A 21,627-nucleotide genomic window follows, 5' to 3' on the forward strand; every position below is an offset into this window, starting at 1 on the left:
CGTGATAAACGCACAATATAGAGCATGCTGCGATTTTCACGCAACGCATAAGTGATCCGTGAAATTCACAGCTCATGTGCACAGCCCCATAGAAATGAATGGGTCCAGATTCAGTGCTGGTGCAATGCGTTCACCTCCCGCATTGCACCCGCGCGGAAATCTCGCCCGTGTGAACTCAGCCTTACTGTCTCGCTAACAACTGGGGGCATTCTGAAGGTTGTGTTTACAGGTGCTTCACTCAAAGGGGTTTTCCCACTTCAGACAATGGGGGCATATACTGCGCATGCGTCCTCCGAAAATAGCTGAGCTCTGGCTCGGCTATTTCCTTCAGGCTCATAGAAATGAATAGGAGCAGTGGCCACTCAAGCGTTGTGCGCTCTCATTCACTTCTATAGGGAGACCGCTTGGTGGTGGCCGGGGTCCTCCAGCAACCACTTTCCCCGCTCCGTTCTTGGTATAGGTGTGGGTCCCACCGCTGGGACCCGCACTTATCAGACAATGGGGACATATCCTAGCGATATACTTCCATTGTCTCAGATGGGAATACCCCTTCAATAGATTTTTGGTCAGTGTTACGTCCTTGTATAGAAGCGGATTCCATCATAGGAAAACTTATCTCAAAATTTCCTACTTTTCCACTTCTTGTTTTTAGTTAGGTTCTCCATGCTGGTGGAAGGGGACCATCAACCAGCACTAGCATCCAAAAGCCACCATGTATGACTAGCCTTATACTGAGACCCTTTCACCAGCTGTTCATATCATAGCTCCCACGATTCATCCTGTCCATCCATCTCTTTAAATTGAGGCATAGACCAATTTCCCATCCCCCACAGTAGGATAATCCTTTGTTATCTGGTTTTAAAGTCTATCAACTATATGTCCCATGTAAAGTGTTAGGGTGTAGGTACAGTCACATTCTAACATCTCTGTACATATTGGACCTCTAACCCCTATCTTGTTGTCCAAAATGCATTGCTTTTAATAAAACTGATTACTATCTTTGCCCTGTCTGTGTCTCTTGTAACAGCATGGTAGTCAAATGCTGACCGTAATAAAGAAAAAAGAAGGGTCAATTTTATTGTAAAATTCAACCACTGGTTTTAATAGTCAAAAATTTCATTGCAAAAATACAATTTATGTCCTGTTGTAAAGGGTAACACTGGGGTGTTGTAGATGTGGTTTGGGGGCTGAACCACTATATCAATGGGATTCAGGAATTCTTTGAAATATGAAAAATGCAATAGAAAACAAAAAACCTAATAATACATACAGTCTGCTGCCTTAGCAATTACATGGAGTCTCTTCCCCATCTGATCCGTCCTTGAGATCAGGACAATAACCACAGTTGTGGATTGTATTGTGCAGAGGTGTCTAATAACGCACTAGAAGAGCCTGTTACCCCCATGATCTGCAACGGGTCACAGTCGCCCCTGGCTGGAATAGGGTTCCAAAAAGTTGCAGTCTATACCAGCATGCTTGCAGTGCACAAAGGACCCAGATGGGGATGGTAGGACTGTCCTCTCCCCTGACTTTTAAGCACCGTGCCTCCTATAATTCTTCATGAACATTCTCTGCTTCCTCTTCAGTCTTCAGTTTCAGTTCATCCGCAGTGATTTTCTCATCCTTGTTTCGGTCCTGATTGACAAACATTTCAGAGATGGAATTTTCACGGTCTACACCAGGAAGGAACCGGCCTTTTCCTTCTTCCACCTGAGCTTTCAGGAATGTGGAAAACTGGAAATATAAAATGATTAGACTAAATGGTTTATTCTGCGTAATTACAGATCTATTTTTTCAATCACATGGAAGGGAAACCAAGAACCAATTTTGCCCCAACAGTTATCTGTGGTTTCTCACTCAGATTCCAGCCCAGGGCGATAGTTGGATACCAATAGCTGCTATGACAAAAAGAGGTCTAATAATGTCCTCCACGTCTGCAAAGTACGGAAGCCTATTAGGCCCTGCCAGAGGCTGACAGGCAGATATAATACAATTCACTATATAAATATATACAAATCCTCTTGTGGGACTAAAAAAAATAGTCCCAAAGTATCAATTTTAACAAAAAGAGGCTTTATTATGTTTAGAAAAACAACAAGAAAAAAAACTTTACAGTAGTGGTATTGCTGCATCTGTAACGGTCTGTACTATAACATTATTGAGTCATTGAACTGAAAGGCTGTTTTTTTGTTCATAAAGTAATCAAAACTTTATACGTACACACCTACAGCTGCACTGATGGAAAAATGAAAAAAATTACTTCATTCCAAAGGCCCAAAATAGGCCGGTCCTAAGGGATTAAAGGGAAATGCAAAATGCAGTAGGAAGCGGCAGTTTCCTACTGAAACTGTTCATTAGAACTAAACTGTCGTTAAGGAGCAGCACCCAACTATGTTCAGCCTACTTTATGGCTAGATATGATAAGTTACCAGGTGACACATCAGGGCCCCAGCAAGAGGCGAACTATAAAGAGAAGTGACATTAACTCACCTCCTCCAGCGGAACCTCTCCATTTTTATCTAAGTCCATTGCTTCAAATAGATTCTCAGGAGTATCTCCAAGCCAGATAAACAGATACCCATCTGGGACGCCTTCTTCTCTATGGAGCAGCTCTATGTCGAATTTTATCACCGCACTTGCAGGTACTCCACGAGCTACGGTAACAAAACAAAGGTTTCAATCAGCAAGTCGAGAGACCATGTTATGTGCTTCAACAGGGGACAGATAAAGATTCTTTCTTTTCTCAGTCATTGGTGCTTAACCCCGATGTATTAGGCTTGCCTGTAAAGGCAAGGTCTATCCACATCATATTCCATATAGAATTCATTTACATGACAACTTGAGTAATTGTGTAAATCCCTTGTAATTAGCTCACCAATCTGTGCATAGGGGTAACTCAAGAACCACCCAATGGCAGGCATTAGCGTAAATCAGTATCGCGAATCTTGGTCACAACATGCTCTTGGGAGATGGAGCCAGACTTTTTTTTTTTTCTGGCGCAACATTGCCTGAAATTACTTGAGTAAACCAAGTACAAATTTGGAGAGCTATACTCGTAACCAAAGGGAAGGGCAGAATTATCTACATATTTGCCAATTTACTGCTCAGACATTGGAACTTCTAACACCATGGACCAGCAGGATGTGTTGTCATGTATGCAAAGGAGGAGAAATGTTCCTGAAACATCTCAAACTGTTTGGCCAGCAGGGCATTCTACATGGTGCCCATCTTCCCTCACTATGTAATTAACCACAAGTAACAATATCCTGTTCAACAAGACTTGTTTCGCTGTCTCTGGTAAAACACACTGTCTTAGAAGTCAGCAAACTGGAGCTGGAAACATCTGGTTTTAAGATTTTGAGTAATAAGCCAGGAAACCGTATGTTGTCATCAGAAGAACTGGTCTTTGACCAGCTTACAAGTAGAGCACTTATTCCTTCATAGACCTGTTCGGACACTAGTCATTCTGTTCGGATAGCCAACAGGTTGTTGGTTCCAAATAAAGTTATTGCACGTTTCTGCCCATCTTTGTGACAGGTCAGCAAAACAAAGTGGCACAGTAAGGACTAATATGGATGTGGTGACTCCTTCCAACTGTGTTGAAAGTGTCAACCGAAGCATCCAAGGACTAAATGGGCAATATGATTGTGACTGTCCTATAAAATAGGATTAGGTGTAAGGATATGCATGGAAGCCTTTGTGATTTACAATACAATGATGAGATTCAAATCTAAATCTAATTTCAACAGGTCAAGTTTTGTAAAATCTTCTTGCCATGTATGTTGAGTTGCTGCCCTGCCCACATCATGTTCTTCAGTGAGATGCATTGCCTATGTTTGTCCAACTAGCCACTTGGCCACTGCTCTGTTGATTATCATGCTGAATGATCAGACCACAGTGCACCATCTAACTAGCTTTAGACCAGATATAGATATGTGTTGTGTGAGGGACAATCTCAGTGGGGCACCCATCAATTTCCCACCTCCTCAGCCTGTTTCAAGAGGTATTAAATATTTCAGAGAATATTCACCTCCGCTTTCTCCATGTGCCAAGTGGGGAGGCACAATGACCGTCCTCCTCTCTCCTACACACATTCCTGTTAGACCGATATCAAGACCATCAATGACTTTGTTCATGCCAAGGGAGATCTGCTGTGGATTTTCATAGTTGTTTCTGAAAGACAATTGAATAAGATTTAACTTTTCCATTAGCCTTAGTTCACAACAGAGGGGGCTATGATGAGACCTAAACATGTGCTTTGTACACTAACACTCTGTTTCTTAAGAGAACATTATTTAGGCTGCGTTATTGGTTTTCAGTTTCAAAGAGTACCCACAGTGTATGTAAACAGGTCACAGAAACATGTCAGAAAATGATATTGGTGGATGTCGTGTCTAGGTCCTGAGATCCCAACCAATCGCAGTGATGAAGAGGAAGAAGGTCTTGGCTGAGAAATTTGCCCCTTTGGCTTACATCAACATTTTTTTGACTGTCCTCAGAGGTGAAGTTATATATATTTATATAGATCAATGGTTATAAATATATATATGCACACACCACAGTACAGCAATACAACACTACACTAGCAAATTACACAATACACAGTTCCAATTCCACCCCAAATGTACCTAAATAATACACTTACATGCACACATATATTTAGCAGCAACCCACCCACCTGACTCTATACGCTGTCCCTATCAATACCAGCAATGCACACTGCAAGGGTTAACACCAATACCAGCAATGCACACTGCAAGGGTTAACACCAATACCAGCAATGCACACTGCAAGGGTTCATGGTGGCACTGCAAGGGTTAACACAGATGCAGTACCGGGGTACAGCAGGGGTTATTGCACTAGGGGTGTTTGGTGACAGGCAGCAGGGGTAGGAAAGGGTTGAGGGGAATTATTGCAGGGGCTGCTGGGCAGTGAGATCAGGGGTTATGCTGGGGTACAGGGCATTTGATACATATGCAAATTAACCTGAGATTAGTCCTGTCCCTGAGATTAGTCCTGTCCCTGAGATGAGTCCAGCACCGCCCCGCATCCTTAGAATCTCCTCCTTGCTCCCCGACGTCAGAAAGCTAGAGCGCCGTAATCTTGCAATGCGCGAGCTAGCGAATGCGCAGTGTCGTCATAGTGTTCCTTCCCTGTGCTGGCATCAGCCTCAGGGAACGAACTGTGCATGTGCTAGCTTGCGCATCACGAGATTACGGCGCTCTAGCTTTCTGACGTCAGGGAGCAAGGATGAGATTCTGAGGATGCGGGGCGGTGCTGGGCTCCTTCACGCTGGACTCATCTCAGGGACAGGACTCATCTCAGGTTAATTTTTTACACAATAAAAGCACACAGAGCTATGGGGACTGGGTATTGCGGATGTGCTAGCGGCGATCTATCAACCCATGTCCTCAGCTCTATACACAAAATCCTGGTGACAGGTTCCCTTTAAGGAGGAGGCAGGGCAGGGAAAGCGATACTTAGCCATTCCAGGGTTCAGGGGCTGCCTGCTCTTTCCTTCTTCCCCCACCCCCTCCCCCCCTCCTGTCTGGGGATGGCGGGGTCCTCTGCCTCCCTCCTACTCCTGAGCGCTGGCTGCCTCCTTAGCTATTCTGTCTCCCAGCGCAGCGCCGACTGCGCTTTCTTCCTGGAGGGGGGAGCAGGTCTTGTCTGAGCACTGTCTGCGCTCTTCTGGGGTTCTTCTGGGAGGTGGGTTGGGATTCACTCAATTGGAGCGCAGTGCCGCCGGGGTATTTAAACCCTGCGGCGCTCGCTCCCGTCCTCTCACGCTGCAGGAGTGCGCATGCACGCCTGCTGAAAAGGACACGTGGGCTGGCGCGGTGAAATGACGTCACCACACCAGCCTGCGCATCCCTGCATGCGCATCTAAGGACCACTTCCAGGCGGGGATCTCTTTCATCCTCCCGCCTGTGAAGCGCCTGCATATCCCAGGTGCTGTAATTACCGCCCCAGGGATATGCAACAAACAGAGGGAGGGGAACTCCCCTATCTCTGTTATGTTAACCATCTCCAGCCCTGCTGGGGATGTTTAACAAAAGGCAGCGGAATCTATTGATCCCTTGCCTTTTGAAGTCACCAGAGACTGGACATAATTGTCTGGCCATCTGGTGCCATCTCCACCTCCAGGAATGCAGGAGGGGGGGGGGGGGGGGGGCAGTGACTGGGGGACATTACTGGCCACATTTAACCATATATATCTATATAGATGCTTGGGGCACAAATGGGCAGCTATAAGCCCACACACACACACACACATTATATATATATTAGACCTGCATGCTGACAAAGGGACATACATACATCTCTCTCTCTCTCTGTGTGTGTGTGTGTGTGTGTGTGTGTGTGTGTGTGTGTGTGTAAACACATATATACACACACACACGACCCCCCCAACCTCGATAGGCCCATGTACTGGGCTCACACTGTTAATATATATGCATATATAAGTAGGCAGGCATATATATGTTTAAATCTAACACTTGCCTCTACACACAACTCAGGAGGCAGTTAAAGGATGAAACTGAGCATGTGCAGCCATCTCAGTGAGCTGGGCAAAGAAATAAGAAAATAAAACAGCAGGTGGCGCTATACAGATAGATTTTATTGAAGAACTCTGTGGCTAAGCTACATTTTTAATTATACACAATTACAAAAGTATTCAGATCCGGGTGCTGGTTTGAAAACTGTAGAAAATAATTTGTGGGACAACCCCTTTAAAGCAGGATGTTCAAGACCACAATGATAACTTTCATGTACAACTATGTGGATAAAGATACTTACGATGAGAAGAGCAGGGTTCCATCCAAGAGGGAACAGTTGTAGTGATACAGGATGAATTCGCCCTTCTTAGAGGTAACATTACACACTTCTGGCTTGTACGTCACCTCTATATCAACTGAGTCTTTGGGATTGTGGAAGTCAATCACATGAACATCAAAGATCAATACAGCAGATCCAGGAATACTGTTTCCTATTTGTGGTAAATAAAGTTCATATAATTCGAAATGATATACAGCTGTCAAATGATTGGTGGTCTGAAAAATAGTGCTCAATGTACTGTGCTGCACGTAAAGCAATGCCTGGGGTTTTAGGCATTTATTTAGTAGAAGTGTTCATTGGGTCCTGGTTAGAGGCACTTACCTGCTCCTTTTTCTCCATACCCAAGATGAGGTGGGATAATGATTCTTCTCTTTTCTCCTATACAAACGCCTTGAAGACCAGCATCCATACCCGGAATAATGTAAGACATTCCAATATATGTGTTGTATGTGTTATTTCTGGAGTAGCTGCAGAGAAGGTCATAAGACATATGTTAAGATTAATAATAATTTAAATAATCTTACACATCTCTTGGTGGTTATTGGGGGAACATCAGAGAGCCAACAGTCTACTGAGGTCTTCTCATCAGCAAGCCTCCCTTGTTACTGGAGCTCAATATAGGTAGAACGGAACTGGAATCCATTTAAACCCACAGACCATAGGGGTACATGTGTGCTATACATGGTATTCTGCAGAAAGCTGTTTCGTTACGTTAATGCACTTGGTGTGCATTCAAGAAGGTAGCTTGCATGGTCTTCAGTGCTGAAAGTAAGTCATCCAAGACAACCATTGCAGTTTTGGTAATATATGAGGAGCATCCTGAGGAAGAACAGTTTATTATAGGCAACTTACTGACCTGGAATCGAACAACACTCCATCCATGAGGGTGCCATTGTAGTGATAACGGACATAGTCTCCTGTAACAGCCCTGCGCTTGCAGTTTTGGGGGATGACTTGGTCCTGCACTGTAATCCCATCTTTGGGGTTGTGAAAGTCTATCAGAAAAACGTGGAACACCAGAGAAGATTGTGGAGGGATGATTGTTCCTATAGAGAAGGACAAACAAGTTACATATGGAAGTATTTCATTAGAAGGCACTCTCTAATATATTATTAAAGGGATTAACCCCGGTGTTCTCCTTTGTAACATGGATGTTGTCTAATTTCTTAATGTAGCCTTATAGCATTGTCTTCCTGATACAGAGCTTCACATCCCCTACATAGCCATAGATTTAGGAGATAACATACTAGTGGCCTACAGGCACCACTAGAGAAAGCATGAGTGCTTCCTGCATACCATCTTATCATTGAGTCCAATGTATTAAGGGTTCATTCCCATCTCAGCCATTCATGACTTTGATCGGAATACCTGTAATATGCGGCAGCAGGAGTGGCCAGAGTTACGGATACAGCTAAATGGCCTGTGCTACACTGTTTTTGTAAAGGTGAAGAGGAGCAACTGAAACGGCAAAGCACAGTCCGTTTGGCTTTGGACACCCTTGCTACTGTATAAGACAAATATTCCATTCTCAGCCACAAATGGCAGAGATAGGAATACCCCTTTAACATTAAGCAGTGAACAGCTAAGCTCCCTCTTATAGTGGCTGCAGTCAGCATGTTGTGTTACATTTATGGCTATGACAGGAATTTGGAGATGTCCCCTATACGTATATATTAAGAAATTAATCAGTACAGAATTCTGAATCTGTTAAGATAAACGGGTGGACATTGTCCTTATGGAAATTAGTGAGACTATTCACAATACTTACCATATCCCTTTTCTCCATAGGCTAAAAATGGTGGCACAATAATCTTCCTCCACTCTCCAGCACACATGCCTAATAGACCTTGATCCATGCCTTTAATTAGCCACCCTGACCCCACATAGGTATCATATGAGCTTGAACGACTATAGCTGTAGGGAAAGTTCAGATATATTGCTTTACAACATGAACAATTTCCAGATGCATAGTCAAAACTCAATTTATATGATAATAAATGCAAGTGCATTAAAGACCGAATTTACAATTCATTAGACAATACATTTTTGTTAAAAAGGTCCAGTGATATTAACCTGATCGGGGGTGGACACCTCTTGATCTGTGGTGGGACCAAGCAGTTAATATTCAATTCCCTGTGATGCCACCACAGGCAAATATAATTCCTTGTTTACTTGTTGTATGCATGCTTGTGCCCCAAAAACTTTTGCCCTTCATATCAGTTCTCCAAGCACAATGAGACCTAAATCAGTTCTTCATTCTAAATACAGAACTTATAAAAAGCACTATAAGTCTCAGCTTCACAAACCCTTGTGAATATGACTTGGGCTAGGCTAGAAATAGGCCTTTCTCTATAAAGGTCGTCAGCTCTGTCTATAACCTCATCTTTAGTCCATACTGGTTGCCTCCATGTTGTGGTTCTTCAGCTTTTAGGAGACTAGAACTTCCAGAATGGTCTAACAAGCCATAAACTATACCCTATAACATCTTCAGATATAAAAACTGTGTACACTGATGGACTTTAAAAAAATTAATGAATGCTCTAAAGCAGATTGTTACCTTGAGTCAAAATATGTCCCATCCAAAAGCGTACCATTATAATGGTATCTCACAAAGTCTGAATTCTGTACGGTTCTGTTACATTGGCTGGGCTTTTCTAGAGTTATGATCTGCACCTCATCTTTCTTATTCCACACGTCCACCAGGATGATGTCAAAGTAGAGAGTAGCATCGGCAGGGATCATCCCGGCTGAGAAAGATCAAATAACGAGTTAGGAAACCTAGATCCGGTTTACTCCTGCGTCATATCAGAGTAGTGGTCAGCACAATCACACAGCGGCATACTAGAGAACATCAGTGTCACTTACGAACTCCTATGCTTCCATATCCCAGATGTGGAGGTACAATCAGCTTCCGTATCTCGTTCACGCACATACCCAGAATCCCTCTGTCCAAACCAGTGATCAGGCGACCTATTCCCACAAATCCCGCTACTGCATTTCCTCTGTCATAACTGCAAAAAGTGTAAAGAGACAATAAAGAATGTGTTTAAAGGGCAGGTTCACTTTAAAAAGGTCATAAACAGCTGGTGAAAGTGAAAAGAAATACACTTGTAATACATATTCATTTTTTTAATTGGTTTATCTAGAAGAAGATAAAGGGAGGAAATCCATTAGTTGTTTTCTGGTTATGTAGTTTGTGTAGTCTGGACCGCCCCTCTATTTCCATGTAACAGGCTCAGAGGGGGCAGCCCAGACTACATAGCCAGACAGCAACCAATGGGTTTCTCTCCTTCAACATTTTCAAGTTTTGACAGACAGATAGCTCTGTGGCAACCAACTGATTTAGCACCATCTGTCCCTGTAAAAGTGATCACACCGCAGCCGGGAAGAGAAAACATGAAAAGTCATAGAAAGTCAGCGATGTGTGCTGCCCCTGCATCGGTTTCTGGTAGTAGGTGCCAATGTACAAAGCTACACAAAGCAGCCATCAATATATTGCTGTATGTAGCTTCTTGTTAACACTGGGCACATGAGGTATGAGTACAAAGAGAAGAGCACTGCTGTGACTGTCTACTGAGGTAGGACGAGCGGCCCTGGAGTGACTACTGGGAAAGTGGTAGGTACAATTGCTTTTCTACTACTAGCAGGGCACTGCTGTGACTACCATGGATCTCTAATTTACAGCAACTGCTCCTTAAAGAGGACCTTTCACTTGTAAAAACAATGTGAACTAAGTATGCTGACATATAGAGCGGCGCCCGGGGATCTCACTGCACTTACTATTATCCCCGGGCGCCGCTCCGTTCTCCCGTTATGCCCTCCGGTACCTTTGCTCTGTAAGTTATAGTAGGCGGTGTCTGCCCTTGTCCTGTGGGCGTCTCCTTCTCCTAGGCTGTAGCGCTGGCCAACCGCAGCGCACAGCTCACAGCCTGGGAGAAAAAAAAATCCCAGGCTGTGAGCTGTACGCTGTGATTGGCCAGCGCTGCAACCTAGGAGAAGGAGACGCCCACAGGACAAGGGAAGACACCGCCTACTATAACTTACGGAGCAAAGGTACCGGAGGGCATAACGGGAGAACGGAGCGGCGCCCGGGGATAATAGTAAGTGCAGTGAGATCCCCGGGCGCCGCTCTATATGTCAGCATACTTAGTTCACAATGTTTTTACAAGTGAAAGGTCCTCTTTAAAGGGATTGTCTCACTTCAGTAAGTGGCATTTATCATGTAGAGAAAGTTAATACAAGGCACTTACTAATGTATTGTGATTGTCCATATTGCTTCCTTTGCTGGCTGGATTCATTTTTCCATCACATTATACACTGCTCGTTTCCATGGTTACAGACCACCCTGCAATCCATCAGTGGTGGCCGGGCTTGCACAATATAGGAAAAAGCACTGGCCTATGTGCACTCCCATGGTCCCAGCCACCAGAGAGGCTGACTCTTTTTCCTATAGTGTGCAAGCACGACCACCACTGATGGACTGCATGGTGGTCGTAACCATGGAAACGAGCAGTGTATAATGTGATGGAAAAATTCATCCAGCCAGCAAAGGAAGCAATATGGATAATAACAATACATTAGTAAGTGTCTTGTATTAACTATCTCTACATGATAAATACCACTTACGGTCCATTTACACGTCCGCAATTTCGTTCCGTAAAATAATTGCGGACCCATTCATTTCTATGGGGCAGCACGATGTGCTGCCTGGATCCGCACTCTCGGGTCCACAATTCCGATCCCGAAAAAAATAGAACATGTCCTATTCTTGTCCGCAATTGCGGACAAGAATAGGCATTTTCTATTAAGTGCCAGCGATGTGCGGTCCGCAAAATGAGGAACGCACATCGCCGATGTCAGTGTTTTGCGGATCCGTGGATCCGCAAAACACACACTGACGTGTGAATGGACCCTTACTGAAGTGAGACAACCCCTTTAGGGTACTTTCACACTAGCTTTAAAGTTTTCCGGTATTGAATTCCGTCCTAGGGGCTCAATACCGGAAAAAAAAAACTGTTTTATCCCAATGCATTCTGAATGGAGAGCAATCCGTTCAGTATGCATCAGGATGTCTTCAGTTCCGTCCCTTTTACGGTATTTGACCGGAGAAAATACTGCAGCATGCTGCGGTATTTTCTCTGGCCAAAATTCCGGAACACTTGCCTGATTCCAGATCCGGCATTAATTTCCATTGAAATGTATTAATGCCGTATCCGGTACCAAGTGTTCTGGAAAACCAGATCTGGTTTCCCGGTCTGCGCATGCGCAGATCTTTAAAAATATGAAAAAAATAAATACCGGATCCGTTTTTCCAGATGACACCGGAGAGACGGATCCGGTATTTTAATGCATTTGTCAGACGGATCCGCATCCGGATCTGGAAACAAATGGGATCTGTTTGCGCACGGATTTCCGGATCCGTCTTACAAATGCATTCAAATACCGTTGCCGGAACTGCAGCCGATTCCTCTAACGCAAGTGTGAAAGTGCCCTTAAACATGCTTTGTGGGCACAAACCTACGAGGTATTTGGCTGGTTTCTAAATTTTGTGGATGGCATCTAGACCAGGCGAGATATATCAGGACTATGTAACTTTATGGTACCCCAGGTTACAGTCATGCAGATTACCGTGGATTGTGGGAATCTGTCAGCAGAAAATTACCTACGTTTTTATGAATGTAATTTTTTGGGTATTTTTTAGGACACTTTCTATATATAAAAAAAGGCCTTTAGTTTTCACAAGAACCACTGATACATCCTGTTCTGTACAGACCGCTTTTCAGGAGTCATGTCATTATCGTCACAGATAGGAATAAAGTAAAACTGATAACACCAATGTATAGATAACACACAATCCACTATTCACAGTAGATGCTCATTATTGCTTATCCCCTCCCCCTTCCTGTACAATTTTTTGACTATGGTCAACTTTATTGACTTTATTCCTTGCCATATAAACTATGGCCCTCACCACATTAGCTCTCTTGTAGAGACCTGCATTGACCCATCATTTACATTGACTCATACTGCCCCCAATCCTTCCGCCTCATTTTAGATTTCTGCTTGGGGATACTTGTGGCTGGAGGTCAGAGAAGAGGTTATCAGACTGCATTCCCCCTCTGGCAGAAGTTCTCTAATGATAATGAAATCATTACTTGTAGGCTGTACAGTTCTGGACATGTTCCGATGATGAGACTGTGTATGAAAGAATCAGGTTTTTACACGTTCACCACTCCTCAGTCATTCCAAGACATTCTTGGTGAAGTGTAGGTCCTAGTGTAATATCAATATGAAACAAGTATGAATGACCAGGTGGGGTTCTAAAGAAAGGGTGGTTTTAGACATCCATCAGGAACATGGTTTAGTACTACTCTTCCATTTGGTATGCGAGTGTTCCTGGGTGGGTCGAGGGGGTGGCTTATATGATCCGCAAATGAGGATTCAAAAGTTTGGAGATAGTTGCATACTTTTAATTGTACATATTCTTTAAGATTGATTACATCATAGGATCTTGGATGCCTACAATTTCTAGGTTATAGGCAGGGGTAGACTGAACAATCTTACATTTTAAAAAAGGTCAAGGATATATGACCACTTATTTTACACTCCAGGCAAAATCCCCCTTGTGCTGCCAGAGGATTCGCCTAATTTATGACATGGCGGCCACCTCGTCATAAATTAGGCGCAACTCCGGCAGTCCATCAGCTTGGAGTACAAACTACGCCTGCCCTTGACTGGAGTAGTCCTTTATGCCTGTAAATTTGCCGGAATCTAAGTTCCGGCCCCCGCCACGCACTCATCACTCTCAAGTGGCAAGGACAGTGTAAAAATGCCCGAACGATGGATGTTTAAAAATCACAAAAAGGGGTTGTTCAACTATTTTTACGCCAAAAACTGGCGTAAATATGTTTGGAAATGACCCCCTATATGCACAATTTATCTACATATTAGCTTCATCAAGTTGTAATTTCTTGCCAGGTTGTTAAAATCTCTCTCATGGATATATCACGATCCACAAAAGATGGCTAACAACCAAACTGGTCACCAACGCAGCTACACATAAACGTGACTTGTTAACACTACCACACCCTAGCTTGAGGTCCTAATGCTTGATTGACCCTCACCCCCCCCCCCCCCCCCCCTCCCTCCCCTTCCCCCATCTCCTTTCCAGGATCCTTGGTAGAATCCATGATACTGCTGTTAACATTGTAGGGTCTATGGAGAAGGGACCCCTGCTGTACATCCCACCCATTAAAATAAGAGATGCAGACATGGCTTCCCTCTTCAGGAGTACTATAGCAGCTACATGGGCTTGAATTGAGAAGTCACCCAGCTTCCCTTGCTTTCTGAATGGCAAAACTACCTAATTTTGAGGCGGGGGGGGGGGGGGGGGAGGAGAATACAACTCTAGAGAGGAAAAGCTTATTCAATTGGTGCAGTATGCATGCAACTATGGTTGAATAATAATTTGGCATCTGATGGAAAATGGCAGGGTTGTTGGAAATTGGTGGCATGTGAAGGGGCAGGAGGGACTTCTATGGTGGTTGTACAAAGCCATCTTACGCCTGTGTGATTAAGGCCTTAGGATTCTGGAAGATGGAATTAAATAATTGTGCCGGTAGTGCTAGAATTTTCGACAGGAGATGATCCAAGAAATTTAATTACTGTTAATTTGTGGTGGTAATGCTCATTGGTATTATACGCAGTAGCTGCGTGGAGCATCATACAAACCACCATAGCTCATGTAAGGGGACATCTACAGGCAGCCAGCTGCAGGCAATGCTTGGCTCAGCCACGTCTACAAATAGAAGCCTGAATCCCACCCACCACACAGGCACTCCTCCCTAAATCCATTTACACAGCGGCATCATCTGCTAGGCCCAGCCATCTAGTAACGGTACACTGTGCTGTGCAACAACTGGAACAAAGACAATGAAACATTTACTAGTACTCCAACCTTCAAATATAGAGCTCTGTGGTGTGCTGCAGGATATAGCTTCCTCCATAAGGAACTAGAAACTATCCAAACATGCAAATAAGAGGTCCAAAATGAGCTGACAATCTCTCCCCCGACCATAAGAACGATCTGGTATCAAAATGTGCATCTCATAATTCCAAGATGTTTCCAATGCAAACTTTCTAAAACTGAATTTGTGCATTGTCCTTCATGGGTGTTCCTATAAAGGGTCTTATTTGCACAAGCAATGCGTTTTTACACCACTCACTCCACCTTTGAAAGGTCGGAGGGAAAGTCGGCGTGGTTAGCCTATCAGGCTGATTTAGACCAAATGTATCTACGTGTGACTTTGAAAAAAGTCTGAAAAATTGTTGCAGTTGTATAGGAGTGGCAAAGCAAGTGGAGTAAAATCTCATGACAGCTGTTAGATTTGAGGATGCATCAAATTTATCATCATGTGGCATTTGATCAATTTGGCACAAATTATGGCAACACAGACTCCTGCAAAACGGTCTTTAAATATACCCCTCATGATAAAGATGTAGATGAGGGACAATCATTTTTAGCACGGCAGAACAGATTTCCATCACGTTTGGTTACTATAGAGATGAGGTCCATCACTCTGAACGTCACCTCTATGGTTGTCTCATTACAGATAGTAAGTAATGCCATATTGGTAGGATATTCCTTCAATATCCAACTGCTCTGACCCCCAATAATCATGGCAGTGGTTCTAGGAGTGGGCTAGGCCACTTGAGGTCCTGCTGGTTCTTCTGCATGGCTTTTTTTTTTTTCAAGATCCCCCTCCCCCGCAAAAAAAAATAAAAAATCAGCATAGCTATCACCTTCCTGCCACTGCTTCTGCTTCATGCTAGTGAGTGTTGGGGCTCAACATAATGATCTAACTGTCCCCTCCCCCCTTCCCCACAATGAATGGCACAGAGATATTACATCAATATCTAGAGATAGACAATCCATTTAAATGTTATAGACTCAGGAATCAGAAACCTTCTGCACTCCAGGTGTGGTGAAACTACAACTCCCAGCATGCACACTTGCTTGGCTGTTCTCAGAACTCCCATAGAAGTGGATGGAGCATGCTGGGAGTTGTAGTTTCACAACGGCTGGAGTGCCAGGGCTTGCTGACCCCTTTTATAGTCCCTACAAATTCTTCTAACCTCTTTCTTATTCTAACGCTTACATATTTGTAGAGAAATGTGTGCAGGAAATGGTCGCCTCCATCACAAATCCCAAAAGCAGAGTCTAATGTTGTTCCTTCACATAAAACATACCTACGGAGAGAATTATCCTGCCTTTTATAATACAGTAAGGGTAGTTCTACTACTTTTGCCTATTCTGATAAAATTATCATTGGTCTTCCACCACTAAAACATCTAATGAAGGTTCTGAAGTCACCACAAAGGCTTGCCAGATGTGGATCACCACTGACCTCCTGTTTTTATAAGCATATATATATATAAGATGGTTCAGTACTGTACCTGGCATCAAACTTCACTCCGTCTTTAAGAGTCCCGTTGTAATGGTATCTTACAAAGTCTCCCATCTGAACTTCCCTGGGACATGTCTTGGGAATGTCGTAGCGGTCAATTACAACATCTTCCAAGGGTCCAGATTCTGAAGAGACGCACAAGATTAGGAACTGTAGCCACAAAACAAGGCTATTGAAAATCATATTTGCTGGAGGTTCTCTGGCCTTGCAGACTGTCACTGCTGCCTCTGCCTTCTCTCTACTGTTCCTTCATTGACTGCCAAGTCTCTGGTTATAAAGGAATTTTTGTTAACGTGGAAAGCGGGGCTTCAGGCTGGATATTTAGTTGGCTGGGGATATTTGAGCCGGGGGAGGAGACTGAACTTCCCAGAGAGAAGAGAGGAGGCAGAATTCTCTACTATGCCCTGTCCTAAAAACTTACACTTATCACAGAAAGTTACAATTACTGCTCCATATAAAAAGGTCCGCAACACTAGAAGAACAGGCTACATAATAAGGGAATAGAGAAAAGGTGGAACTCGTCCAAATATAGGAGTGACGGAGTGCAAGCTTCAGGGTCCTAGTACAGATTCTATCAAAGACAACAAGTAGCTGAGTGGAAGGCAGCCATTGTGAAACTACCACTCCCAGCATGTTGTGGAAGATGTAGCTTCAGGCAGGTTGCAGATGGCTAATGAGACTTTACAGTTGAGTGGACGACTACAAGTCACAGCATCACCTACAGCACCATTGATGCTTTTAAAGATGACCTTTCACCAGGATACATGTATTGAAATAGTTATATTACCTTACAGTGCAGCCCCCAGTGATGTCTTTCCGTTTTGTTTTGTTTTTCAAAGGACCCCCCCCCCCCTTCGTTCGCTGTGGTCCCCGTTTGTTTTGGCGCCTCATATGCTAATGAGATTGGGTTCAACTAGGCGGGGATTTAAATTTGTCCTGGGCGCGGTTATCTTCTCCCTCGCTGCGAACACATCCAATCAGAGCGTCCCGCTCTTAGCCAAGGAGAAGGAGCTCAAGTTCTCGCGAGATTCGCGAGAACTTCAGCGTTTACACATCCTGAGCCGTGCGCCATCTTGGAGTCCCCGAATCTCGCGAGAACTTGAGCTCCTTCTCCCTGGCTCAGAGCCGTGCGCTCTGATTGAATGCGCTCGCAGCCAGGGAGAAAATAACCGCGCCCAGGACAAATCCAAGTCCCCGCCTAGTTGAACCGAATCGCCTCATTAGCATATGAGGTGCCAAAACAAACGGGGACCACAGCGGACGAAAGTGGGGGGGTCCTTTTTAAAAAAAAAAGCAGAAAGACATCACTGGGGGCCGCACTGTAAGGTAATATAACTATTTCAATACATGTATCCTGGTGAAAGGTGTCACAACCAGACAGTTGAGAAGCTCTGACAGGAGCTTTCCAGATCCTCCTCCTTGAGTTTCTTTGTTTTGGTTAAGTTCCTTATCTCGTTAGTCTTTCTCAGCTGTCATGCAGTTGGACTGATTGCTTCCCTTTAAGTTCCTCCCCAGGATGCATTAGGTTGCGGCTTATACAACTTCCTGGAGTGTGTGTGCATGCTGTTTCTATTCCTCAGTCCTCTGCAAGATAAGTGCTGTTCCTTTATTTGTGATTTTCTGTCTGCTGGATTTTCAGGTGACCCTGACTCCCTCCGTGTCTTGTGTAGGGAGCCGGTGGTCGTGTCCCCTCACTATTGTAGGGTCATCAGGTATTAGATAGCCGAGGTACGTGGATATGCGCCCATCCACCTTTGGGGTGTTCGCATAGGCTGAGCAATTAGGGAGAGTGGCAGGACTCATGTAGGGGTCTCCCTTTTGTTCCTTAGTTGTGGATCCAGTGAGTCATTAATTGTATTGCATTGTCTTGTTTCCTGTACACCATCTGTGACATTATAAGCCGCCAAAACCGTCTCAAGCATGGATCCGGTTTCACTTTTGGCTGAGCGCTTCCAGGGTCTTTCATTGGAGGTAGCTGATCTCCGTGAGACTTTTTCTCAGTTTCAAGTGACCGGTTCAGCTTGCGTTCATGGAGTTTGTTCTGAGCCTAAGCTCTCGCTCCCGGATACGTTCTCCGGGGGTAGTGAGTATTTTGTGCGTTTTAGAGAGGCTTGCAAACTCCATTTTCGCCTTCTTCCCCATTCCTCTGGTGATGAAGAACGGAGGGTGGGGATCATTATATCGCTGCTCAGGGGTAACGCTCAATCCTAGGCCTTTTCGCTGCCGGAGGGGGCACGGCCCCTCCGTTCAGTGGATGAATTCTTTTTAGCCCTGGGTCAGATATATGATGATCCGGATCGTATTGCTCTGGCTGAGTCTAGACTAGGTCTGTTATGCCAGGGTAAACAATCCGCAGAGATATACTGCTCAGAATTTCGGAGATGGGCAGCTGATACTGGTTGGAATGATGCTGCACTCCGAAGTCAATTTTGCCATGGTCTTTCTGAGGGATTGAAAGATGCATTTGCCTTTCATGAGAGACCTACCTCCTTGGATTCTGCTATGTCTCAGGCCGTTCGTATTGACAGGCGTCTTAGAGAGAGAGGAGAGATCTCTCCTTCCTGTCATACTCAGTCCCGGGACAGTGCAGCGGTCTCTTTCTGTGCGCAGGGGTCTCAGTCGCTGTCAGCCCCTTCTGAGCAGGAGCCCATGCAGCTGGGGTTGATTGCCTCTGACAATAGTAGATTCAGCCCGCATGGGAGGGTTTGTTTTTGTTGTGGAGGTATAAATCATTTAGCAAATGTTTGTCCCTCTAGGAGATTCAGGCAGTTTTCTGGGAGTAATAAAGAAACAAGAAGGAAAAAATCTTTTAAAAATGTTCCGTCTGTTACTATTGGCAGGGTTGAGGCGGAAATTGAAGGTTTTCCGTTTGCTTGTAGTTCCCGTTTTGTCCTGCCTGCTAGGGTGGCGCTAGAGAGCAAAAGCATTTTTTGTGAGATTTTTGTGGATAGTGGAGCAGCTGTCAATCTCATTGATAATCAATTTGCAATAACTCATGGTTTCCAGGTATGCACTTTGGGAAAGGATATTCCTGTTTTTGCTATTTATTCCGCTCCACTTTCTCAGAAATCATTAAAGGGCATAGTTCACAATATCCGTTTAATTGTGAGTGATGCTCATGTTGAGGATGTGTCATGTTTCGTCCTTAGCGGTTTGCCTACTCCTCTAGTGTTGGGGCTACCCTGGCTCACTAAACATAACCCCACCATTGATTGGCAAGTGAGGCAAATAAATGGTTGGAGTGACTTTTGCAGAGAGAATTGCCTCATGACATCTGTTTCTGAGGTTTCTACTAAGACTGTACCACCTTTCCTCTCTGAATTTTCGGATGTCTTCTCTGAGAGTGGAGTTCAGGATTTGCCCCCGCACAGGGAGTACGATTGCCCTATTAATCTCATCCCAGGCGCCAAGCTGCCTAAATCTCGTTTATACAATCTTTCCCAACCTGAGAGGGTCGCTATGCGTGCTTATATCTCTGAGAGTCTGAGAAAAGGACACATACGACCCTCAAAGTCACCTGTTGCCGCTGGTTTTTTCTTTGTTAAGAAAAAAGATGGTTCTTTAAGACCTTGTCTGGATTTCAGGGAGCTGAACAGTATCACTATTCGTGACTCTTATCCGCTTCCTCTGATCCCGGACCTGTTTAACCAGGTTGTTGGGGCTAAAGTCTTTTCCAAATTAGACCTAAGAGGGGCATACAACCTGGTCAGGGTCAGAGAAGGAGACGAATGGAAGACGGCTTTCAATACCCCTGAGGGCCATTTTGAGAATTTGGTTATGCCTTTTGGTTTGATGAATGCCCCAGCCGTTTTTCAGCATTTCGTGAACAGCATTTTTTATCATTTAATGGGAAAATTTGTATTAGTGTATTTGGATGACATTTTGATTTTTTCTCCTGATTTCAAGACTCATAAGGAACATTTACGTCAGGTCTTGCTCATCCTGCGGGAGAATAAATTATACGCGAAACTGGAAAAATGTGTGTTTGCGGTTCCAGAAATTCAATTTCTTGGGTTTCTTCTCTCCGCTTCTGGTTTTCGCATGGACCCCGAGAAGGTCCACGCTGTGCTTGAGTGGGAGCTTCCTGAGAATCAGAAGGCGCTGATGCGTTTTTTGGGCTTTGCCAATTATTACAGGAAATTTATTTTGAATTATTCCTCTGTTGTTAAACCACTCACTGATATGACCAGAAAGGGGGTAGATTTTTCTTCCTGGTCGGTAGAGGCGCGTAAGGCCTTTTCTAATATCAAGGAGAGTTTTGCTTCCGCTCCCATCCTGGTACAACCTGATATTTCGTTAACCTTCATAGTTGAGGTTGATGCTTCTGAGGTAGGGGTGGGTGCGGTCTTGTCTCAGGGTTCCTCTCCTGCCAAATGGCAACCATGTGCCTTTTTCTCGAAGAAACTCTCCTCCGCAGAGAGAAATTATGATGTGGGAGATAGGGAATTGTTGGCCATCAAGTTGGCTTTTGAGGAAGGGCGCCATTGGCTAGAGGGAGCCAGACACCCTATTACCGTGTTTACTGACCATAAAAATCTGGCCTACTTGGAGTCAGCCAACCGTCTGAACCCGAGACAGGCCAGATGGTCTTTGTTCTTTTCAAGGTTTAATTTTGTTGTCACGTTCCGCCCTGGGGTTAAGAATGTGAAGGCAGATGCCCTGTCACGTTGTTTTCCGGGGGGTGGGAATTGTGAAGACCCGGGTCCCATTTTGGCTGAAGGTGTGGTGGTCTCTGCTCTTTTTCCTGAATTGGAGGCAGAGGTGCAGGAAGCCCAGTCAGAGGCTCCTGATCTTTGTCCTCCTGGTAGGTTGTTTGTGCCTCTCGCTTTGAGACACAAGATTTTTAAGGAACACCACGATACGGTCCTTGCTGGGCACCCGGGGGCAAGAGCCACACTGGATCTCATCGCTCGGAGATTCTGGTGGCCTGCGCTTCGTAAGTCGGTTGAGAGTTTTGTGGCAGCTTGCGAGACTTGCGCTCGTGCCAAAGTCCCTCATTTACGGCCATCAGGTCCTCTCCTTCCCTTACCCATTCCTTCCCGTCTTTGGACACATCTGTCCATGGACTTCATAACGGACTTGCCTCGTTCCTCGGGGAAGACTGTGATTCTGGTGGTGGTGGACCGTTTTAGCAAAATGGTGCATTTCATCCCTTTTCCTGGTTTGCCCAATGCTAAGACGCTGGCGCAGGCATTTATTGACCACATTGTCAAATTGCATGGTATTCCTTCAGACATAGTCTCTGATAGGGGCACGTAGTTTGTTTCCAGATTCTGGAAGGCTTTCTGTTCTCGCTTGGGGGTTCGGTTGTCATTCTCTT

At 44.6% G+C, this 21,627-nt stretch overlaps 1 protein-coding gene across 1 annotated transcript; it reads right to left on the reverse strand.

Annotated features, from left to right (window-relative positions):
* Positions 1-1,073: 1,073 nt before the first annotated feature.
* On the reverse strand, positions 1,074-16,490 carry FKBP10 (FKBP prolyl isomerase 10). The gene is made up of 10 exons (XM_040438832.1): positions 16,297-16,490; positions 9,706-9,851; positions 9,398-9,587; positions 8,609-8,754; positions 7,697-7,886; positions 7,162-7,307; positions 6,802-6,991; positions 4,031-4,173; positions 2,491-2,654; positions 1,074-1,734 (listed from the first exon to the last, which is right to left on the reverse strand). Exons 1-10 carry the CDS (start codon positions 16,488-16,490, stop codon positions 1,549-1,551), a joined length of 1,695 nt encoding a protein of 564 aa, XP_040294766.1. The 3' UTR covers positions 1,074-1,548.
* Between the last annotated feature and the right edge of the window lie 5,137 nt (positions 16,491-21,627).

Source organism: Bufo bufo, chromosome 6 (assembly GCF_905171765.1).
Source record: "Bufo bufo chromosome 6, aBufBuf1.1, whole genome shotgun sequence".
NCBI classification, from domain to species: Eukaryota; Metazoa; Chordata; class Amphibia; order Anura; family Bufonidae; genus Bufo; species Bufo bufo.

What these genes read in the sequence shown, in the direction of transcription:
- FKBP10 (XM_040438832.1), bottom strand. Translation starts at nt 16,490, where the DNA reads ATGATTTTCAATAGCCTTGTTTTGTGGCTACAGTTCCTAATCTTGTGC. An exon ending in ATATGGAAGCATAGGAGTTC is followed by an intron (nt 9,588 to 9,705) that starts GTAAGTGACACT and finishes GATCTTTCTCAG; the next exon opens with CCGGGATGATCCCTGCCGAT. An exon ending in GGGACATATTTTGACTCAAG is followed by an intron (nt 8,755 to 9,397) that starts GTAACAATCTGC and finishes CTTTCCCTACAG; the next exon opens with CTATAGTCGTTCAAGCTCAT.